The sequence below is a fragment of the Uloborus diversus genome, chromosome 1, assembly GCF_026930045.1.
Source record: "Uloborus diversus isolate 005 chromosome 1, Udiv.v.3.1, whole genome shotgun sequence".
NCBI lineage: Eukaryota > Metazoa > Arthropoda > Arachnida > Araneae > Uloboridae > Uloborus > Uloborus diversus.
This window is the reverse complement of record NC_072731.1, coordinates 3,430,603-3,443,218: the sequence shown is the minus strand read 5'-3', so window position 1 is coordinate 3,443,218 and position 12,616 is coordinate 3,430,603. Positions and strand designations below refer to the sequence as shown.

General features: G+C 33.2%; 1 protein-coding gene across 1 annotated transcript in view; it reads right to left on the bottom strand.

The window, feature by feature from the left end:
* Window positions 1-1,891: 1,891 nt before the first annotated feature.
* LOC129234394 (sister chromatid cohesion protein PDS5 homolog B-A-like) overlaps window positions 1,892-12,616 on the bottom strand; it is a 55,716-nt gene continuing 44,991 nt past the window's right edge. Inside the window, exons 27-30 of the mRNA XM_054868390.1 lie at window positions 10,360-10,482; window positions 8,370-8,426; window positions 3,460-3,653; window positions 1,892-2,558 (exon numbers count right to left, since the gene is read on the bottom strand). Coding sequence (XP_054724365.1) covers window positions 2,135-2,558; window positions 3,460-3,653; window positions 8,370-8,426; window positions 10,360-10,482 — 798 coding nt within the window. The 3' untranslated portion in view covers window positions 1,892-2,134. The remainder of the gene's footprint in view (window positions 2,559-3,459; window positions 3,654-8,369; window positions 8,427-10,359; window positions 10,483-12,616) is intronic.

Genomic DNA, 12,616 nt, shown 5'->3' with positions numbered 1-12,616 from the left:
TTTAACATCATAGGGAACTAAAATTCCACGATCCCAAAATTCCACAAAAAGAAAAGATTGCAAAAAGAGAATTAGAACATTCCGATCAGAAAATGCACTGAACACAAAAATATACCAACGAAAACCATGATGGAAAACAAAACAAACGGCTGTAATCAAACGCAAAATTCTAAAACCAACTTCAGCCTTAGTTCTCGAAACTCCGCCCACTATAGAAAGACATCACATTGCTGTAGTTAATGAGAGAAGGTGCCTGTTGCAGAATTTAGTCAGTTGAGTTTTTTAATTTGAAATTCGGTTAGTCACGTACTTTCAGCGAAAAATCCAATGTCAGAAGAAAAAGATATACAGGGTAAAAAACGGGAACATAGGAAATATACATTTTCAAAAAATATAGGAAATATAGGATGATTTTGATAATATAGGATATATGGGACTACTTCTACTCCTGAGAAAGTTATCTTAACTATTTCACTTTGCCCCACATTTCCTTACGTGCAAAATTTCAATGCAGCAATGTTATGCCTTTCTTATTTTCATTGAAACAAAATATTTTTTGAAACATAAAATAGATGTGTAAATCTCTTCATTTGAAAATTTTATAAATTAAATATGAACAGGATACTATACAATCAGTGCCAGCTTGAGGCATGGGCATATTGGACACGGGCCCAGGGCATCATAACTGTACTTTTTTAAACAGAGTAATTTCATGCCACACTAAAGCAAAATGCAGACATTAAAATCCTATACTACGTGTTCGACAGGGATACTTAGGCTTAAAATTAATATGTTCAGTAAATCAAGTGCAACATCTTTGGGTTGTGAATTTTATAATCAAGTTAAAAATAAGCTAAAAAGGAATAAACCTTCTTGAATGGAGGAACACACAATCTAGTGGATGTCTTCTCCGAAAAAGGGCTAAAAAGAAAGAAACAAAGAGAACTTACTTGAATTATAATTCTGTTAAATCTGAACTTGTACACCCCATGCACACTGAGGTCCTAATTACCTTAAGTTTATGTTCAATTTAAAGAGAATTATTTTTGCTCCATAACAAGTGGTTTGCTTTTTAAGCATGTACAGTCGAACCTCCATATATCGAACTTCCACATATCGAAAAAATCTCTATATATCGAAAAAAATTTCGAGACATTCGTAGATTTGTTTTTCCACTTTTCACTATTTGTCTCATGAAAACTGAAGGTTACGGGAGAAAATTATGTTCACTAAAGGTTGCTACGAAACTCATAAGGAATTTGGGGTTGAGGGGTGTGTAGATAGGTCATTGTTCCGTTCTGGAGTTCTTAAATTCCCTCGAGTTTATTTTAAATCTTAGTTTTAACCAGTAGCACTGTAAAATCAGTTTCAACCTATCCCTTTTGTCTGTTGATTATCAATTCCTAGTCTTTTTAGCTTCGGTAAAAATCGTTCAAGTTAGGTAGAATGATTTTTTACTTTTCTCTAATTACATTGGGAAAACGAAAATCCCCCTTATGTTGCGGATCAAATTGAATTCCGCAAGATGAAGATGTAGGAAAGCGCGAAAATGTAATTTCTGTTAATTTTTTAATTATGAATTTTCATTTAATCCGATGCTTGTATAAATTAGAGATAGGATTTCATACACGAAAATTAGCTTTAATTTTAATAATTTAGGAGATTTTTATGATAAAATAAGATCGTTTCCACATATCGGATTTTCTATACATCGAATTTTTTTCCGGCAATTTGTTACTTCGATATATAGAGGTCCGACTGTACTTATCAGCATCTTTTTTTTCACTTTTACAAACGATCATTGCAGAAATCAACCAATACATAAAGAAATAAATAAATAAAGGATTACTCCATTAACTCAACATAAAAACAGAGACGAGGAATTTTAAAACTTTTTTTTATTGACATTGTTTAAAATAGTTTTTTTATTCTAAAGTCTGATGAAACATGAACAACGAACACACTGCTATAATATTCACAGATGTCTTTTAATTCATTGGGAACAGTTCAAAAATGATAAGGTCGAAGAAAAGGGATTTATTTCTTCAGAATAAATCGTAGTTTTAAATGAAAACCAGTACAAAACCCGGTACAGGATTCAACTTCTTAAATACCTTCCTTCCTCTGCCACATCTTACCGATGACTACTCTGTTCCGTCTGTCTGTCCTCGTCATTGTTCTGGCAGTTGTCCGGGGGTTGGCCGGGAGGTCTGTCCTCCATTCCGGCGGGACAGTGCTTGTCCCAGTACTCCTTGTACTTTCGTTCTGTCTCCGTGATGTCCTCCTCCAGTTTTTGTCTCTTTATTTCGGGATCAATCTCTGCCCCCACCGCAATGGTGGCCTGTTGCGCTTTTTTGCTATCTACAGAGTTAGGTGGGGTGTTCTCGCAGATTTCGCTGTCGGCTGATGCATTCTGATTCGCGTAGGAGGGGGGCGTAGAAGTGGGGTACACCTTCCGGGGCCTGCCGCGAGGGCGTTTCAAGGTCGAACCCCTGGAAAATGAAGGCGAACTCCTGGCGTCCATGTTGGTCAAGTGCTGGTTGTTCTCGATCGGCAAACTAAAATAGAGAGAGAAACGACTAATTAGTGACATTCAAATGATCATAGATTTTTAAGTTAACAGATAATAAAACAAATTCTACTTTCTTAAATTTAACAGTGAATTTTTATTTATAGGTAGTCTTTAACTTTTCTGCGAAATTTTCTGAAAGAAAAAGGACTAACAAAGTGTACTTAAAATAGAGGCAATTACAATATTCATGAAATACACCACCAGCTCAGTCAATTCCAGCCGAGGAATGCAGTTTCGTGCTTATTAGCACTCATCAGCCCGGCATAGGAAAGTGATTGAGCTGGAGGTGGAAAACCAATTAAGGAAGCCAAGAGTGCCAAACAAACTGGTAGCTAATACAGAATTAGCATTGACCAGACGAGTGACCGAAGCATGGTTCGGCTCAACTCGAAGATTGAAGGCAATGCAGGAACTTACAATAACTTACTGAAAATTACAATATTATCAATTTTGTGATACATAGGATTTGGGTCTTTTTTTTTTTTTTTTTTTGCAGCCAAAGAAAGATCCAATTTGTTTCTTATATTTAAAAATGCTTATTATAATGTATGTTAAGCAGTAAGTTACCGCTCTTAAGCCAGGGCTGATGCAATATGCTGACGGCCCGGTTATCACATCCAGACACTGCAGTTTTATCCTTGTTATGGACTCATCAGTCTCAAATAGTGAATAGCTGAGCTGGAGGCAGACGTCATCTCATTGAAGCTGAGAGTGACAAAAAACTGAACACTCGCAACATAATTCATATTTAACATTTAAAAAAAAAAGGTTTTCCTGTTTTGGTTCATGTTTGCTTACTGATTTGAAAAATAATTGTAAAATAAAAATTGGACTTGCATCAGCTATAATATGAAGAGTAAAAAATGCATTTAAAAATAACAAGTTACCTCAAAGCGTCTGTTGTATGATTTTGTAAATTCCCATCTTCGTTTTGATTTGCATTTTCTTGCGGATCATCCGTTTCAAATTCTTCTTGATTGCTCCCCTGTTGAGCATCGCCTTCGGTGCCCTCATTTCCTCCTTTTCGGGTGGCATTGGTTCGGGCGTTTGCAAAGAGCATCTCCAACTCTAATCCAGATTTCTAATGAAGAAAATTTTCAACAAAAAGTAAATTGCACTTTAATAAATATTTGAAATTAAAACTTCATTTCTTAAGAAATGTTCTTTCTCGCTCTCTTTATTCATAGAAAATTTTGCTTAAAACTTAATTCCAGTTTTCCTCTTATGTACTTTTTTTGCAATTAAATTTCTATTAATTGCTGCAAATATATAAATAAACATATTTTAATCAATAATTATTATGAAAATGAGTGAGTTTTGAAAATAAATGAACGTTTTTACGTATAATATAGCTGGGAATGACTGTTGTTTTTACGTATAATATAGCTGGGAATGAGTTACAATATTCGGATCAAATCTCAAGAGATCTGAAACAAATCCCATTACATTAGTCTAATATTTGCTTATTGGGACCAAAAATCTGTTATTAGTACTATGAACCATGAAAACTAATAGAAAAGAAACTATAAATCGCTTGCTTAAAGTGGGTTTCAAGTGGATCAGCGAATTTCAAATCTAGTGCACAGAAAATCAGTTATGGTTCCTGTAACTTTGAATTAAACTCGGCAATATTTACAGGGGAAATTCAAAAGAACTCCCACAGCATGACGGTACTGTTTGAACGAAGTTCAGTGAAAGTTCAAACTTATTCAATTCAGTTAGCACGTACAATGGAATCAACAATGTACAGTTCAATGAATAAAATGTTAATTTTTTTCAGAACAATGCTTTAGTTGTAAAATATGTAATTTTACATTTTATTGGACATTTTTAATCAAGTACTTTTTTAGAACTTATTTTTTCACTCATTTTTTCTTACTTCTGGTCAGGGACGTAACTAGAAGGGGGCAGACGGAGCTCGTGCCCCGGGCATCAGATTTTTGGGGCACTCAACTGACTAAATAAATGCTTAAATTTAATTTTTTAAAAAAGAAAAAATTATTAGAAGCCCCCCCCCCCCCAAAAAAAAATAAATAAATAAATAAATAAAAACACGCTGTGCAGACGTTGGCAGAAAGTTTGCATGGCTTAATGTGGATAAAGAGTGGGAAGGATAGACAGAGAGAGAGAGAGTAGGAGGGCGCAGTGAATAGCATGAATGTGTTTTCTCAGAGTGACTAGTACTTGTTATATCTTATCTAAGAATTCCCCCCCCCACCTCTATCTCTCTCTCTATATATATATATATATAAGGAAGCGTGTATTTTCTCTGTAATGTACGTGAGGGGCCCTGGTGTTGTGGTGTTGACGTTATGAAGTTTCTCGGTGATTTTTTTCTTTTGTTTTGTTTTGTATGGGGGGGGGGGCGCCGAAACAAAGTCTTGCCCCCTGTTCGAAAATGACCTATTTACGTCCCTGCTTCTGGTTATTTAATTGAATCAATACTGATTGAAAGGAATGTACTCGTAACTGAAACTGATAAAAACGACGATTTTTTTGACTAGCACGAAAATTGAATAGATGAATACGGATTTGAATTTGCACTTGGACACATAGGTAAGACTTTTAATTTTTCGTTGGCAGTACGGTGGAAGGACATTATTGCTAGTCTTGGCTTCTAATGTCCCAGACGAAACCCCAGTGCTTAGTTTTAGGTTTTAGTTCCAAAAATCAGTATTCATTTTTCACATGTGGTGCGTTTAGCCCAATGTAATCCTGAATGCTAGCTTTTTCAGAACAAGACATCCTACATTTAGTTTTAGTATAATTTTTTGGTCTTTCGACCATAGGATGAAGTTTCCACTGCTGAAGAGTTCTGGCTTCATCTCTGTCATTTATCTATGTTGTAACCTTGTCTGCTTGTAGTTTTATTGATGTTTATACAGGGTTCGTACGCTCCTCGAATTGTCAGGTAAAATGACAAAGTCAAAAATGGCAGGGAAAAGTCAGGGAATTTTTCTAATGTGCCCCCCCCCCCAAAAAAAAAAAAAAAATTCTAATTTTTTCCCAGGAAATTTTGTTGTATGAGATCTAATCTTCATTTTTATCGATGTTTCTTTTTAAAAAAAATGTAAAAATTTTGATGGAAAATGAAGCAGGCAATAAAAAAAGTGGCGACTCAAAAAGAACTTCCGCAGACGCCATTTTTGACCCTCAGTAGTTCCCAAGGAAAAAATTCCTCGAGTGAACAGGAATTATGCACAAACTCAACAGGGAAGAAGACAATTTACTGTTTCGGAAGAACAACCTGAAGATGAGAGGGTTGATCCGTGAACATCTTTTTCTTTTAATCAGAAATTCTTTTCAGCTATGTGTGAAACGTAATCGCCCTTTTTTGGTCATTCACAAGATGGAAGTAAACACGATCCTTAAATGTAAGTTTCCAAAAACAAAGCAGAATTGGATGTTTTCTTTGATAGCATATTAATGAAAATAACACAAAATGGGCTGCAAATTCTTTTGTTATTATTATTATTATTATTATTTTAAATAATTTTTTTGAGAAATGAAAAATTTTGTTCTTAAAACTTAATCTTATCCTCATTGCCTTGGACCCAAATGCGATAAAAACTTTTCAACTGAATTGTAGTTTCATGAGGATTTATTATTTTGTAGTTGTTTTCATAAAAATTATTAAAAAAATTATTTCTTATTTTTGGGCGTTGCTGCCATATTTGGTCATTTCCAAGATGGAAGTACACAAGACTTTTTAAGTGCCTTAGTTCCTGAAAACAGCATTGGATGTTAATTGCAATGCAAAATATTGGAAACAGCGCAAAATGTGCCTTTTTTTCCGGATAATTCGTAATTATATTCTGGAAAAATGCAAAATTTAATCTTCAGAACATTTTTCTATTTTAATTGATTTAGACGCTTATGTGCTAAAAAGTGACTATTTTGTCTTAATTGTAGTTTTTTAAGGATTATTAATTATTTATAACTACTTTTATGCTGCAAATTCAAAATTCTACTCTTTAAATTTTTCACTTAATCACCATATTTGTTTGTTTGCACAATGGAAGTAGACGTAAACTTCCAAAAACAGAATTGGATGTTTATATATCAATGTATACTGTTAAAAGTAACAAAATGTGCAAAAAGTTATGCATTTTTGAAAATTAACTATTACTTTCTGGGAAAGAAAAATTGAATTTTTAATGTAAGTATCCTTTAATATGCGAAAGGAAAAAACAAAAATTATTATTGGCATTAGTGTATAATCGGCGGATGTTGATTTTTGTTATTATGCATTATATGGTGTGCCGATCGATGCAACAAGTTAATCATATTTATAATGAAATTTATCTTTGTATTTTCCTCAATATGTTTTGTGTTATATACTAATAAGAAAATAAAAAAAAAAGTATTGTGAATTAAAAGCAAATGCTGAAATTTTGCTGCAAGACTACAACAAAACGCTACAATATTACTCATAACACGTGACATCGAAGAAATGCTAAAATAAGTTGAAAGTATTCAGTTTTCAACAAGTAGTAAGCGAATTAAAACGATTTTGAACAAAATATTTAAAAAAAAAAACAAACAATTTAACAAAACAAAATATTTTTGAAAGAGAAAAGAAAAAAAAAATCCAAATTTTTTTTCTTTTTTCAAGTCTCAACTCTTCTGCATTGCTAATTTAAACAATTTTAATTGTTTTGAAAATGTTGCTATTTTAACTTAATTTTGAATGAAGCGAGTAACCGGGAATTTTCTAAAAAACCTGGAAAAGTCAGGGAAATTTTTTGACCACAAGTGTATGAACCATATATATATATATATATATATATGTGTGTGTGTGTGTGTGTATGTTCCCTATATAAATCCAGTCTTCATCGGATCTGGACCAAATTTGGCAAGGAGGTACTTGGGAATCCAAGAAGGAACGTCAGGGGGGTTTTCTAACGCCAAAAAAGAACCAAACCGTTCGAATTTTAATTTTAGGGCTCGAAAATGGCATTAAATGGTTCTTTCTACACAAAATTATTAATCCCATCACTTCAATTTTGGTGATGTTCAAAAGCGCACGAAAAACACCCATAGAATTCATTCCTTTCCTTAAAATTTCAAAAAAAAGAAAAAGGGCTGTAAAATCCCCAGAAAAGAATTAAAAAGCACTGTTAAGCCTAATGAAACAGAAATTTTAAATCAGAAAATTATCGTTTGCGTGATTTCATTTGAAATTAGCATTCAGAACGTTGCCACTTTTTTTCCTCGGCTGTAACTAAATAAAATTTTGTTTTCCTTTTGCGGTAAAAATTTTCCCTTTTGATTATTATTTAGCGATTTATTTTCTTTCTTTTTTTTAGGATTTTAGTTGTATCTATGGAGGGTTGTGTTTAATTTTTTCAGGAGTTTTTGATTTGCCATTTTCTTTCTTTGAGAATGATTATTTTGACGGGAAATTTCATAGTATTTTTTTCCCTCCAATTGAAGCCTGATTGTTGAGCACACAACCTTGACATACCTTTAATTCTCGAGGTAGACCGTGCAAAGCCGGGCAATGCGGCTAGCATATATATATATATATATATATATATATATATATATATATATATATATATATATATATATATATATATATGGTTTCAGTAAAACTTATACTTGATTAATGCAAACAACATTTGAACCAAATAATGCATTCAATAATATTGGACTTTATCCAGCAAACACTATTCAGAATTCATCTCTAATTACTGCATGTCAATGCAAAACAACACAAAAATCAAATATAAAACAGATGCAAATGGATGTTTCTGAGAAAAGAAAACCGCTTTCACTAGCATCTTATTCTTACCTTTGGTGGATTGACGATTAATTCTGCAGGTAAATATGTCTTCAAATTGCAGTAAGACTATAAAAAAGAACAATAGCTTAATAATTTTCGACATTAATGAAAATTGAGTGATATGAATTAACTGAACTTAAAAATTATCTACATAAAACATCATGCATTCCAAAATGTTCATTTGGTTACATATTTAGTTTATAACTTATACGTTTAGTGCAGGCAGCATTTATATCACTGCGTCAAAGTGGCAACCAATATGGTCAAAATTATTAGAGATTGATAAAACTAAGATTTTGAGAAGAAAGAAAAAAGCAACACTTTCAATATCAAACTTTAGAAGGCGGAAATGCAAGAAAAGTTGAAATATTGCAACTTTCCTTTTGAGAAGAATCACAGAAAATTAGAAAAAGTAATCATAGAAATTACTTTAAAATACATCATATAAACAGGCATGAAAAGAAACAATAAAAGTAGAAAACTGGGAATCTTGATAAACATATTGCTTTATTTCAAGCAAATTTATCAATTGGAATAAATAGAAAATGTTCAAACATATTAACATGATTTTTTCCCACTACAGACAAACTGTTCTAAAGAAGACCAAGGAACCAGAGAAATCGATTCTCTGTTATGAAACTTCATTATACCAATTTTTTACGAATGTTGACATTGTTCCTATGTAATTTGAGTTAGGGGTTACTATAGTCTTAGGCATGGGTGCAAGTTTTGTTATGTGTTCAAGACAGAAAATATTTTCAAAGTTGCGCTTTTACGACTCCCGTTTCGGAATTTCACCTGAAGAGAGCCCCCCTCCCCCCCTCTAGACATTGACAAAGACAACCTAAAAGTTTTAAGACTTCAATAACAAACACTTTTGGAGAGAGGGTCCCAAATTCCCTTTCTTTTAAGAAATTTAAGCATAGCCTTCAAATAGTTTTTAATACATCAGCTACAAAACATTTTCAGGCTAGAACACCAAAACCACCTCTCATTAATTCACCAAAGATTGCATAAATTAGTGATTTTAAGTCTCCAGTTCCCGATTTGTTTTAAAACCTCCCCCTCCCCAATTTTACATCATTGAAGACAGCCTAAACATTTTTGCCTTTTAAATTTTTAACAGTTTGCAGAGGAAAAATCCTGAACCACTCCTAGCTTCAAAAATGACTTCCAATTCAGTTTTTCGATATTTTATTCTGAAGCCTTTGAGTTTGAGTAACCCCCTCCCCCTCTCTTAGATTGTCCAAGATACAAACCTTTTAAGACCTCAGTATCGTGGGTTAATTTGCGGACTTACCCTCTTTCAAGAGCATTATTTTTCTGTTTCCTTTTCTCTCCCCTCCCTCTATATTTCCATTCTAGCGTTAGATTGAAAGACATTAGAATTTAGTGATTCCTCAAGACTTAGATTATTTTCTAAATTTTCAAATAGAGACGTTTCATTTGATAAATCAGGGAGAATAGTGAGCAACTCCGAGGTCTGCAATGCAATGAGTAGGAAATAACAGAGCAACCTAAAAAAAAGACAAACGGCGCGAGTCTAAAAGCATGTTGCAAACAAAACAAGCCCATGGCGGAAAATCGAGAGAATGCGGATGTAAATTCATGGTTATGGAACGGACCAGAAATATTAAAGCATAATTTTAAAACACTCAATTTTTCTTTTTCAAGTAAAAACTGAAGGAAAGTCATTGAATTTCTTTCCGTCTCGGAAATTTTGTCCAAGATGGAAATCCGTCATGGGACAGAAGGTCTTGCACTCATGGTCTTAGGATTGGACAGTATAACTTACTCAAAAATTAAATTGAAAAAAAAAAGATGTGCGAGTGACTTATCTTTTTCCGGAAAAAGACAAAAAAAATTTTTTACCAAATAATTTCATTTTTCTTTACATTCATCACATAACAAACAGAATAAAAGCAGAATACTGGGAATTTCAGTTAGTTAAAATTAGTGGAGCAAAAATGGATAACTTAAAATGAAAAAAGGAATCTACCTTATCTTGTTCTGTATAAAGATGAGGAGGTAAAGTAGCTTCCACAGGATATTCTTTTACCACAAAATTTGTCGTTTTCGATATCACAAGGCTCAAGGCAAGATCGCAAACAGCATAAAGTTTCTAGAAATACAGAGAAATCAAAACCATAAAAAATCCCACACATAGCTAATAAGTAGGGTTGTAAGTAACAGCAGAGATGGGACACAACTTTGGAACAGTTAAAAAACGGTTTTAAAGCAGGAAAAATATAATTTAATAACAAGTTCTGCATTTAACACAAATAGAGTATAGCAGGTAAAGTTTGAGTTAAAAAACAAAAATAAAATTAAAGTAAAAAATACAATGATTTAAGGTGGCAAAGATTAGAATAACTTCTAAATCCTCATAAACAAAATAGCGAATTCATTGATCCAGTAACGCTCGTGATGTCACCAACAATGAAACTCGCGCCACGGCATGACCATTTGATAACATTTTTTGGTACTGTTTGACATGCAAGGAAATGCCTTATTTTGACGAGGCTGAACTGGATCCGGTACTTTAACTGTCTTACTAGTAAGACTATGTCATGAAGAAACGAAAATGTGGTCAACAATGAACGCTACCTACTGGAGTTTAGGGTTCATCCACTGGAGTTAGTGTTAAAACTTCAACTACCAAAATATCACCAAACAGGCAATGGCTTTGTTCCAATGTAGAAGTGATTTTTCTCGTCATTGACGGGCGATTTTCTATTTTCAATATAATTGAAATACTTACAGGATGCAAAAGGACTGAAATCTCAAACATAACATGCCATTTTTGGCAAAGCATGTGCTTGATGATGAAATGTTTGAAAAAAAAAAAACGGTTTATCCTAAATAAAATGCAAGCCATGGAAATTCAACTAAAGCGCTAGAGATTTTGTTTAAAAGTTCCTGTAAATTATTTGAACCCACTAAACAAATCATAATTTCTCACAGCGAAGGTCATTGAGACGTTAGTAAGAAAGTACTTCTGAACAAAGCAAGTATTTAATTTATTGAAGATTAATTTTCCAGCAAATTAAAAGTTCACTCCTTATTTTATTATTTTACTAAACTGTCTCAAAAATCATACAAAAATGAAAAAGAGGACTCCAATCGCAAACTTTTGAGCAGTAGGATTCAGCGCTGGAGGAAACTTTCTAATATTTTTATAGGATTTTTGGCGCAGGAGGGTATTATTCGCCACAAAATCAATACTTTTGGAGTAAGATGACGCAAAGATTGTTTTGGTGCAGATGTCCCATCATCAGAAGTTTGTCGCAGAAGAGAAAGAAAAGAGATCAAAAATGGTGGGAGATTCAAAGGCAATTTTGAAAACTTCGCAAGATTTTCCAATTTATGAACGAAATTGAGTTCAATCTGGTCTTGGTCAATCAGAAAAGAGAGGAACACTGCCATGGGCAGATAAAAGGCAGTAAATGCAAATTTTTCATTTTTAAGCATTTTTGTCATCTATTGTACGTTAGCTTTATTGTACAAGCTTGCTTATTCAGTTTAAGCTAACAAGAAAAGCACCAAAAGTGTCTTAACTCCAGTATTTCCCTTTTGTTAGCATTGAATTTAAAATGTGTTTCTTCATATATCTCGAAAACCCATTTCTCCAGTTTCTGTTTACCGGCCCATGGCAGTACATTTCTATCATAGCATGATTTGAATAGCATCCTGATTCATGGAAAGTTTAGGGGCAACAGTGTTGACCTAACATTCGAGTCTAACTCCTGTAACCTTAAAAAGAAGGTAAACTCCTCAGGTTTAGCAGTTGTCTTCGATGTCACATCTGTGTCGCTATCTTGAGAATGAAATATCAGAACTCAAATTGAAAATTAACTACCTTTTATTTATCAATCAAAAACTGTAAATAATAAAAACTTCTGTAAGTAGTAAAAACAATCATGAAAGATTTCAACAGCATTCAAATTAATCCTTGTTTCAAAAACATGTTTCCAAAAATCTAATACCCTAACACTAAGATTCTAAAAATGTTTCAAAAAATTAAGTCCCGAACGCTTATCTTTACTAATAATAAAGCTCAAACTCTCTGTCTGGAGGATGTATGGATCTCTGTGATGCGCATAGCGCCTAGACCGTTCGGCCGATTATCATGAAATTTGGCACAAAGTTAGTTTGTAGCATGGGGATGTGTGTTAGTGTGTAACATGTGGGTCGAAGCGATTTTTCGAAAATTCGATGTTGTTCTTTTTCTATTAAAATTTTAAGAACATTTTCCG